The following is a 12,307-nucleotide window of genomic DNA, read 5'->3' as shown; positions in this document are numbered from 1 at the left end:
AAGGCCCAGAGGAAGGAAGCGCTTGAAGCTGAAGCAAGCCGTGGAAAGGCGAGAAGAAGAATCATAAATATATGAAAACAGGGCTAGAAAAGATTAACAACTCTATGAAATGATCCATAGCATAAAAGTTAAATGTAGTAAAATTTAGTTGTTAATCGTGATGCTTTGGTTGTTCTAGCACCTGAACAAAAGTTTTGTTAAAAATAATCATTAAAAAGCCTAATCATTTTACTCTCAGATGATTTTCTTCAGTATAAGTTTCTTTTTCGTGTTTTAATCCAAAAAATCAGCTAATTTTTCATATAATATAGAAACAACGACTAATTTTGTAGTGAAAAGAATTTTTTCACGATTAAAGAACATTTTATACTTTCATAGTTGAACAAATTAAAAAATAATAAATGACTGACTAAAAAATCACTACTAGAAAGAGGAGGCAAAAATAGGCGGATTTTGAACATTTAAAATACTCTTGAAAATAATAGATTTGTCCTTTTGGTCCTTCCCCTGTTCGAATTATTTTTTGTACGTTCTTCTCTGTAGACCAACAGCTCTCTCCTCGTCTTTATCGGGTTTCCTTCAATGTTATAGAATCGATGTCCTCTTATGTGTTATACGAAGCCAGCATAACCGTTTTTTAACCAAAAAGTGTTGAACAGGCATGTCTGTGTGTCTAAGTGCCTCGTCATTGCGAAAGAACAGTTGATTAGCACAATTGATAGGTATCCAGAGGTGCACCGACATTTTTAAACCGTGCAAAACACTTAAATTTGTCCCAAAGCGTCATCTGCTTAAGCTGTTTTCAACACAGCAACATTTTTACCAACGAATTTATCGTCTTCAGAGACTAAAGTGAACAATCCACCCGAAGACGACAACTTAGTTAACAGTGTGCAGTATTGTCAAATTACCATACTTTGTGTACCTGGATTTGGTATTCTGTGACTATAAAATTGAGAAAAGAGCGCTCCGCCTTGTAGATTGCTTTTATTGAAGTATGAACTCATGCTGTGCTATATTCTATGTATTGTAATAAAAATAAATATTGGTACGCCTCTGATTACACTCCCTCTAATGATAATTCGAGGGCCTGCCTTGGTCCGGATCCGGAAACGCGGTACAACTGCACGAGAGGACATCCTTTGATTCTTTTTCGAAACGTTAGTCCATCACTAGTTTTTGCTAAAACCGCGGTTTGCGTTTCCACGTTTCCTCGTTCAATTATTTTCATAATTAATTTTATTGGTGCCATTGTAAGGAATTTCGCGTAGGCTGTAATGCAGTTAAGACTTTATGTAATTTTCTATTAGTTTCTGTTTGTTGTTTGCGTAAAGTATAAGCGATCAGTGATGGTTATTTGAGATCAAAGTTAAATGAAGGTTAGTGCTATAAAAACTGTTATATCCTAAACCGAATCTTCGATTTGGTGATAGCTACCCAATGTTAGTTTTGTTGTAATTAATGTCAAATTAAGAAATTGTGTATTTTAGTAATAAAAGTGATAACTTTTAAAACACTTTGCTACTAATATAAAAATTACTAAACAAACGCGATAAAATTTAATAACACGTTTTATGTAATAATAAATCAACAAAATATTTCATTATGTCATTCAGAATTTTATAAAAACTTGCTTTTATTAATTAACGAACCGCGTCAAACTCAAGTGGTGATAATATTTGGAATTACAAAAAAGAGTTTTGGAATTGTTGCTATTTTTTCTTAATCGGAGGCCATGTTAGATATAATAATGGTTCAGGATCTTTCATTATCACTTTCTATCACTTCTCTGGATGGCGCGATGTCTCCAATTTCTCTTGATTGTGACCGATAGCATAAGTTATGCTGGCTTTGAACGTCACTGGGGTTTGTGGTTCAATCCCCACATCATCTCCACGTAAAATGATTCGAATCGCCCGTGCAGAATATCCAATGTAGCACGAGCTTAGTAGCACCTAGCGCCGTCCTCTCAAGACCACATATTAGTGTCAATATTATCAAATTAAGACTAATAGAAATTGGTTATTATGGTTTTTTGCACACCCATTCGTTTAGAAATGCGCGTCATCGCTGTTCTAGTCTAGTTATTGTTTATAGTGGTTGACTTTGGTATGTCTACTAGTTACGATGCAGATTTCGTCAAGTTGTGGTCTGTAAAACGAAAGGTTTTGATTAGCGACTGGACATTCCCACAAATTTCCCGAATGTTGTGGATTTTCCTCAACATTTCTGGTCTTCGCCGATTGTTCAGTCTCTTTCAAACTCTGCTATCCAATATTTTACTGTTGATAATGAAGAACCAGCCTCACACAGAGTAGAATCTAATTCAGTTTTTATATTGGCGGGGCAAAGTCCTTTCAAATGAAAGTATTGAATCAACAGTGACCAATTTTTTCCATGTTTACAAATTCACGAAAACGTTCAGTATTGATGGCTGCCAAACAAATATTAAACAACGTGGAGTCTTCAAACTTGAAACATATGCTGTATACTTTCTAAGACATTGGTATTTTTCAAGCAATTACCGCTATCTGTAGGTCAGGCCGGGTACTTCTGAGACCGATTTAAATACCCAAAATATTTTGAAACACGAAAACTACGAGAATACAAGACTAGCGAAACGATAATGAGAAAGTGATTCAATGAAAAGAGTTTTATTTTCAATATTTTTTCACTTTTTACTGGTAAAAATTCTAACCGGTTATTAGTTAATTTAATATAGTTTATAAAAATATATTATTCATAAAGATGGAATGTGAATTGCATATACTTAGAATACATTTACATTTGCTGGAAGGTCACTGATGTGAATTATTCAAAAGAGTAGATCCAAATGATTAGTAAATATTCAGAGAAATATATTATTACAAATACACATAATAAATTGAACAAAGTGAGGAATAGTTGTGATTATATTTAAAATGAAGAAAAAATCTTTTTGTTAAAGATAAAAAGGAGCTTTAAATGATATATTGAAACTGGATAGTACTTATTTAACGTTTTCATGATTGTTTTCTTTTCAGATTCCACCATCATACCACACAGCGACTTATTAGTGACAAAAAAATCGACTTCTTCAAGTTCATCATCACCAACTCTAACAAAAGAAGGTAATCATCGTTATACAACAACGAATTATTGTTATTTAAAAGTGGATGCATGGATGTATGTAAAATTGTGAGTAAGACGCAAAGATCAATGAGGATGCTCAATATCGATCCCACTCCTTCAGGATGTAGGATCGTACTAGCTACCAAAAATCTTGTTCTTCGATTCACTAAGCTTCAAAGTGTAATTCTCAAAAGAATGTGAATAGAGCAGAAATTTCACGTTGTATTCTCTCCATAAATTGGTGAAATAATTTTCTCTTTTTCTAGTGTTTTCTATATTGTCCTGTAGTTTCAAATAAGGGTTGAGAACCTACGAAGGGTGTGCTCGCACTTTACAAAATGCATAACTAAAAATCATTTACTTGATTGGAGCAAACAGCTAATTTCCGCATTATGTGACTGAAATTTGGTCATGAAAATATCTTTTTCTTTTGTTTTTAAGGTCCTGAAACTATATATCGTATTCAAAAAACTATATCACGTTGAAATTCTTCATATTTTATATTTATTACTAAATTAAACTATATGTAAGAAGCTAATGTTACACAGTTGAGAAAATTGGAAAACTAGGTCTAATATCGTGATTCCCCAAGTGATCCAGGTAGACCAGGGGTCCATGGGAGACTCGACAGGGGTCACAAAATATGGGGATCCACAATCTTAAGCGGGGCTACCCGAAAATTTTGAAAGTTGTCAATGAGTTTGACCAATATATCGAGTATTAGATAATATTATCTGTTTAACTACTAATTAATATTAAAAATTATGTTTCCAAGAATCGTAGCTCAAAATTACTCGTTAGAAAATCAACTTTATTTTCTTTTCAAGATCTGAAGTACACATCGTCAGATCATGCACTAGCTTCACAAAGATCTTCTTATACAAACTGTACCATAAGTCCATCCAGTCCATCTGTATTATCCGAAGACGGTAAGTTGTAATACTTAACTATCTTATACCCTCGTAACTAGTAAAATTTTACGAAAACTTTATATACGAGACACGTGGTGATAATATTTATATAAGGCTTAAAAGTATCGCTTACTTCCGTTTTTATTTCCACATCAAATAAAACATTGGCGTCACAATAATGATGATGATTGTACATTTACGAATTACCCTGTATAAAGAATATACAGCAGACGTATAAGTAAACATTCATAAGTTTTGAAGAGTAATATTGATATCTTACATTCTATTTTACATATTATCTAAACACAAAAAAGATAACGAAGTAAACAATAAAATATTTCAAAACCTCAAAAAAAAATCATTTCTTCAAAGTTATACTGGAATTAATGTCAAGTTTAAGATCAACATTTTGAATGAAAATTAATGAAAAACCTAAAAAATATATTGTGTTTGTCCACGTGAGTAAATTATCGTCGAGAAAATATCAGATAAGCGTTTTATACAGTTCATTATCAACTTTCGAAAGATAAGATTACACTTAACCTTATACAGGAAGGCACCTATATGGACAGTTGGTATTTTCTCTCTCGTTCGACACTCTTTATGTACACTGCGCATGCTTGAGGATGCGCAGAACCGAGCTGAAACCTCGGAGGATAGAGAAAGCGTTATCATTCTGTCTTACTTAGTCGGAACAGCTTCTGTCCATACATAGTATTACATATATGGTTGGAACGAATCTAATATCGAAGTATCAAGAGCATTCTTTATAAATTGACAGTTATAATTTTTTTAAATAGTTGGTAGTATGCATACTTAACATTGTTTAAAATCAACACACGCTTATATAGGCAGTCGGCGTTTTGATAGGGAAGAGTTGAGTGATTCGATCTTTTTTTGATCTTTTTATAAACTTAGTTTAAACAAAGAAAGGGACTATTTGAAACAATAATACAAAACCATCACATGCAGTAGATGCTAACATATATTTCCAAACTATTTTGTTTTTTAATTTAGCAAGAAATAATCTGAGATGGTGTCATATATACCTTCTTTAGAAAGTTTTTTTATTGTTACAGGACTTAATAATGGTATATGATTCTTTCTATTTTCATGTTTAACTATTCATTCAAAACAATACAAAGGAGCGGAAAAAAATTTAACCAATTCCATTTACCGGAAATTGTAGTACCCACGGATGGTAGGAAGGATTTACTTCACATTAACTTCACAATTTTGTCCCTAATACCTTGAACCTTGTACTTCCTTAAAAAGTGAACCAATTGCATAAAATTTATCTCTTCAAATTCCGTTACTTGACTTACAAAATATATTTTCTCTTTTTGTGCTAACTTGAACCAATACAAAATCTTTTACTTTTGAAATACAAACTTCATCGGATTCATTGATATCTGCGAAAGCTCCGACTCGAATAAACAGTTCCCAATAACTTCCCAAGCAGTTTTATACGTTCTCTAGCAGTTTTTTTGGTAACTCGTTGTTTTTTTTTTGATTTAAAAACTTTCCAAATTGTTTCGGCTGCAAACCGATGTTTTCCGATGGTTTCTGTCTCATTTTTTCGTGAGAAAGCGCATTTAAAAGCTATAAAAACTAGTAGACTCACGATTTCTAAAAGACCTGATATTTTTTTCCATTAAGCAGGAATTTTCTTTTTATTCGCAACAACAAACTCGTAGGGAAGCTCGTAAAATCGACTTGTATGGAAAAGACCTAACCTAACCAGCAGATTTTTTTTTAATAGTTGAGATTTGTGTTTTTTGAAACCAGATAATCTTTCTTCTTGAAGTCTTTCGAGAGTCATTTCATGTTAAAACCTCCTGGTAGGATATTTGAAAGATCTAGGTTCTATTACAGCTGCAGCGACGGTTTAGTGGACAGTCAAAAAATTAACAAAAATATATTTGGTACAATAAAAACGTTACTCATCATCTAACATAGTGGGATCGAGTTTCCCGGTAAAATAAGAACTCCATCGTCAAATATCTAACTTACGGGTTTGTGAAGAAATATTTAGAAGGACAAATTTATAATCAGTTGAAAATTATAGACGCTGTAATCGGGCTCACCGTACTAAATCTTGTTAGAGGCGAATTCAAAACACCCAACTTTCCCCTACAGAGAACGCATGTGAACTATCCTTAATTTTACTTCCTTTTTTAGAGGAAGATACTGATTTCCTCAAACCCTGAATTTGTTTTTTTAATCTACACATTGTATATCGCGTTCAGATAATCAAATGAACGATTGAGAAACATATTCGGTATAACTGAAACCATATTAGTACTATTTGAATTTCAAGCTCGAACTCACGTGGAATATTGTAACTAAATACGTAAAAATCGTTATTGCGACGCCTATGTTTTAAAAAAATTACTTTTGACAACTTATTTGCACGTTCCAATTGATTCCGTCTAATACTTTGCGGGCAAGTTGTTGAATCGCCGGTCTTTAACACATATTTACTCGTATACCGAGTGTTATTAGTGGCTTGTGACAAGTGATTTAGTGGCAAAAATAAGTGTGCGCAAATCTTTTAACAATATATCGCTAACCAGCTGTGTCCTTACACCTTTTTATTAAATAGTTCGAACGGTGCTTCAACGTTTTGTGAATAACTACTATAAATAGAAATATTGTTTGATACTATCCATTCAAGGTTGTACATTATGATTGTATTTTGGTAGATTTTATTTATAATAACTCCAGATATATACATGAACATTTTTGCGGATTAGTTAAAATTACATAATACTCAAAAATTTCGTTTGCCAAGCTGCTAATTTCATACCAAGAGAACACGATATTTTTATACAATTTCTCTTTTAAATAAAATTCAATTTAATACGAGTTGTGACTATTAAATATTTTATTTCAAATTTATAGATTTTATCTACAATGTATACTAATTTTCTATCCATGAAACCTTACATTGTTTAAAACAATCCTGGAAGTCTTCTGTCAACTCTTTCAAGATGGTGAACTTGGTTTGAAACTTTGGAACAAGCTTTTTACATGTTAAAATTCTAAAATTTCTCATGAATGAATTTTAAATCATTTATAACTTCTTTTCTATAATTGGTACGTCGCTTAAAATGCTGTAAAACATCTGCGTGCTATAAACACTGCCCCCCAATAAATTATAAGTTTCGGTGACTCAAGTTTCAAGTGAAATTTCACAATTCTTCAATATATTGTTGTTGCGCTGAGACAAAAACTCTTATGCCACGGCTATACTGATTTGTTTATATTAGAGAGAGGCGCTGCAATCATTATTTACTAGTCATACCTCGTATCGATAGTATCAATGCGAGAGAGCGATTAAAACGAAATTAATAGTTATTTTGTCTCCAGAAATAACTGAGCTATTGATCGTTTGATATTAGTTTTAAAATATTTTATCGATGAAAATTTTGCAGAAAATATTAAAGCTCACGATATTTTGGTTAGTACTCTATATAAAAATTTACCACCAAACGAATTTTGAAAGCACCTTTCGAGAATGTTTATCTTCATTTCCTTGCCGTTGAGTACCTTCCAAAACACCCCATTTATGAACTTGAAATTCACGTATCTAGGCAAATGTAGCTGTATCCCGAGCCAAGACAACATAGACAAACAAAATTTAGATACTAACATGGATAGTCACGTTAATTCAAAGTCGAAAAGACGAAGACAAAGGCGAAAAAATAATCGTAAACAGACAGAATCTCTTGAAAAAAATAAGCAAAATTGTACAATTAGTGAAACCACCGAATCTGAAAGTAATCAGGTAAAAAATGTTGTTCAACAAGATTATATCGTTCAATCACCTGTTGAACTTACCGAAAATAAAACAAATACAATTAATAGTAACCCAAAACCAATAAAAAGTAGAAGTTTAGACGATGACGACATGGTTAAAATACAAGAAGTATCTGAAGTTAGCGAAAATGAAGATAAAGATACCCAAGCAGTAGTATCAGAAGCATCTGAAAGTGAAGTCGAATGGGAAGAAACATCCGATTTAAATACTGATCCGCCTATTCACGGTTCTCTAAGTAGTTCTACAATACCTTTGGAAGTTTGTAGTAGCGAACAAGTAACGCTCATGTCTCCTGAAGAAGAAAAAAATCTCAGAGATTTCCTCGAAGGTCTAAATTTGATAAACGGTCCTCTAGAAGCAGCAAATCAAGTTATAGATAAAAAATCGATGGATTCTTTAAAACAACGAAAAGCCAAAAAGAAAGCTGAACTACAAGAATATTTTCTACCAATTTATCAAAATCCGCGATATCTCGATGTGATTAGCGAAGAATCTAGCGATCGTGACAGTGATAAAGAGCAAAATAATAAAACTCACATCCTAAGAAAAGGTACTCCAGAACAAGATACACCTGTTCTACCTCCAAAAGTCCCACCACGATTAAATAGAGAGAGAAAGAAATATCTACCTCCAATAGAACAAGCACCAGCAGTATTAGTTGATACCAAATTGGTAACTATACCTGCAGCAACAGAATCGGTTTGCAGCACTTCATTTAAAACAGAAGAAAAAGCAACTGCAGAAGAAGTTGAAATTGTATATTTGACTTCATCCGAAACAGATTCTACAGAGGAAATTGATAGTGCCAGTAGTGATAGTTACGTAATCGGATCTGATGATAATAGTAGCGTTGAAGATTTAAGTGAAAAGACTATAATAAATGAAGAAACTGACCAGAAACTAAAGTGTATTCATTACACCGATAACGTAGAAATAAAAGAAAATAAAGAAATAAATTCACCAAACGAAAGATTAGAAACTCGATCATCTTCACATTGTCAATTTATCTTGAAAAGCAACAAAACTTTCAACGATAACAATGAATCTTCTATAACTGTCGATTTATCATCACAACTTACTCCACCACCAACACCAGATAACGTATCTCCAAAAGTTACCAAAAATATTATTCCGATACATATAACTGATATAACAAGGAAAGAGAAATCCTCGGAATTATTACAAGAGAAACAGCATTCGTCGTTTCCCGATGAAAATACTATCTATACCAATAGTATAACCCCACCACCACCATCTAGATCAAGTTCTTCTTCTAGAAGCGGTAGTTCAAGTAGAGAAAGCTCCCAATGTACAGCTAAATATAATCCATCAAATTCTTCAATTACAGATGTAATTTCATTATCTAAAAATGAAGAAAAGCAATACTACCAAGCTCTAACGCTCAGAGAAATATGCTTGAAAGTCCTGTTAGCATTACCGTTTGGAAAAGAAGTGCTGGAAGAACTAGCTGACGTCTCTAAATACATAGAATCCTATACCAAATCTCTACCCAGTTATGTCTTACCTAAATTAGCTCCTAACTTAGCACAGTGTGATGATAAAACACAAACAAACAATAATATTTTTTCTTATAACCTTTCAGTCCATTTACCTCCCAAAAAATTACCAGAAGATATAATCAACGTCGAAGATATTATTAAAAAAAACGATAAAGAAGTTGATAGAGATAAATCACAGAAAATTGAAAGGATAATACCGATAGAACAACAATGTATAAAAAGTACTGAGACGAAATGTAGTAAAGAAATTATTATTCCAATTGATATTATTAATAGTGATAAGTTTTGTGGAAAAATAGAACCTAAAGAAAGAATAATACCGATTCAACAAGAAATAAGTAGTGAACAGGAAAGTGGAAATAAAATGAGTGGAAAAGAAATGTATATGAAGAAATTTAGTGAGGAAATTAATATTTCAAGTGGAATTATTGTTGATGATGAATTAATTAAAAAAGGAGATACCAAAGAAAGGATAATACCAATAAAAAAAGTTGGCGAAGAAAACGAAAGTAGAACAGCTGAAGAAGCCGTGAATAGACAAGAGGTCAATATGAAAAAATCTAGTAAAGAGATTAATATTCCAATTGAAATTATTAATGGCGATAGATCTAATAACAAAGAAGATACTAAAGAAAGAGTAATACCAATTCAACAAGAAATTGATTGGGAAAGCGGAAGGAATAAAGAAAATAAAGGGAGTCGAAAAGCAATCAATATACCAATTATCAAAGATTGGGTCGGCATACCAACTGAAAACGATCCTTCTTTGCTACTTTGCGTATCGCCTAAACAAAAAGATGTTTTAGATAAGACTAAACAAATATCAAACGAAGCTGGAAAGCTATTAGAACTCCACGAAAAATTCGTAAACAGAATAAATTCTCATGAAGAAGAAAAAAAGATAACTGTCACTACAAAGCAATCGGACAATTCCAGTAGACTTCTTTCGATAATTCGAGAAGAACCAATTGCATCAAATAACGATAAAGATTATATATATTTCGTAGAAAAAGATCCCAAAGACGGCCACCTGGCTACTTTACCTCGAAACGCTAGTAAATCCCGACTGAATGCTAAGGATTTAACTGAATGGCTTAATTTAGCGCGGAACAAAAGTATGAGTGAAAGCAATTTGACCACAGCTCCGGATATTCCCGAAAATAACTTAAGAAATTATCTCAATATACCAGCGGCGCCTAGGAGACGTACGTCGCTTCCTCACGATATTTACGAAAAACAAATGCTGTATATACAAGAAAAAGAGAGAGAAATTCAGGGACAATTAGAGGCGTTGGAGGAAGAAAAAAGGAAATTAAACTCCGAGATGATTTCCTCTAAAGAGTTTCATGTCGAAGATTACAATTTTTCGCGTAAAGGCGATTACGCAGAATCCAAAAAACGACCAACATCGATGCCTTTAATACCGACGGAATATTTCCGTCAACAAATGTTTGAAGAATATATGGATAAATTCGCCGAAAGGGAGGATAGAAAACAGCACAAAATAATCAAAGTCACTTCTTCCAAAGATATTAATGAAGAAAAAAAAACAACGCCGAAAAAAGAAATTATACACCCGATTCAAATAGAAGACGAATTTATGAATAAAGTTAAACAAAAACAACAAGAAGGAAAATTGGAAAAAGTGAAAAGTTTAGATAAAGAAAAAGAGATTGTAGAACAAGAGCAAAACGAACCGCCGGTACTAATTATGGACGGTGAAAAACTGAAGGAGGCCAAGGCATTACCGAAACATTTACAAGAGTTCGTTGGACCTGACGGTAAGTGTTTATGTGTTTGTTTGATTTTTAACGAATTTTGTTTGAAGCACTAATAAATACGTGAATCAAGAGACATCTGCGTTTATTTTTTATCGATAACGAACATGTGTTCTGTTCTGGTTTTTCTAACATTGACGTAAACTTTAAATTCTGCTCTAAATTTAAACCACTAAATAAAATATATTTTTTTTTATTTTCCATATATTACGAATGTTTTGACTGTAAAGTGGTTTATCTCGATAATAAATATCGATTTCTATCAAAATTATCAAAAGTAAGTTCAATAGACGAAGAATATATAAATACAGGGTGTATAAATAGGTGCAACAAAACTCAGGAGATTATTATTGATCGTACGAAATAACGGCGAGTCTTTAATATAACAAAATTTCCACTTTCTTTTTTCTCATATTTGATCGAAGAATATCGAAATTTAATGTTGGATGCACTCTGCGAAAAATTCTCGCTCTTTTCACTTGATAAGGGTGACTGATTGACTAAATGCGTCACAGCCTTATATGGGTACTCGTCCCATCTGGAATTTTCGCTTAGAATAATCTTGATCATTATCCTAATTTTTTAGTCTCTCACCTCCTTTGGAAAATTAGAAATACCCCGTATAAATATTAATTGTATATATGAAGATTTGAAATAAATATAAGGCAGAGTGCCAAAATTATTATTTCGAGAAAATAATTGGTTTTTGTTAGAATATAAAATGAAAATCATTACATTCTGAAAGAGGTGGTATGAACCGACTTTCTGCCATGTACCGTTGGCTCTAATCCATTTTTAGTATTATAAGTTTCCGAAAATATTTCAAACTTCAATTAAACCAGAAAACTTCATATATAACCTTATAAAAACCCCTATTTTTAACTTAACCCTTATGTCTATCTACCCTTAAGCTTCTAAGACGACAGAGTCTTTCTCATGCAGTTGTTTTTCTTTACCATTTCCATCTTTTGTTTTTGGTAGTACCTCATGCATTCTTCCCTCCATTCTCAATCACTTTTTCGATTTATTTCATCCAGGTCTTCCTTGGTTTTTCTTTGTTTCTGCTCTGACTTCTAGTCCTCTTCTTTTAACCATTCCTTGACTCATTACTAAGCGACACAGCAAAAAAATGGACTTGTGGACATAAGAAAGTAATTGAAGAAA

The 12,307-nt window shown here is 32.6% G+C and overlaps 1 protein-coding gene across 1 annotated transcript in view; it reads left to right on the top strand.

Moving 5' to 3' along the window:
- The window catches only part of LOC130893328 (uncharacterized), a 91,671-nt gene that overhangs the window by 19,658 nt on the left and 59,706 nt on the right, over positions 1–12,307 (top strand). The window contains exons 7-9 of the mRNA XM_057799338.1: positions 3,024–3,110; positions 3,939–4,040; positions 7,619–11,146. Coding sequence (XP_057655321.1) covers positions 3,024–3,110; positions 3,939–4,040; positions 7,619–11,146 — 3,717 coding nt within the window. The remainder of the gene's footprint in view (positions 1–3,023; positions 3,111–3,938; positions 4,041–7,618; positions 11,147–12,307) is intronic.

The sequence above is a fragment of the Diorhabda carinulata genome, chromosome 4, assembly GCF_026250575.1.
Source record: "Diorhabda carinulata isolate Delta chromosome 4, icDioCari1.1, whole genome shotgun sequence".
In the NCBI taxonomy this organism is placed as follows: domain Eukaryota; kingdom Metazoa; phylum Arthropoda; class Insecta; order Coleoptera; family Chrysomelidae; genus Diorhabda; species Diorhabda carinulata.
The sequence above is the reverse complement of the archived record's forward strand: the minus strand, read 5'-3'. Positions and strand labels throughout refer to the sequence as shown.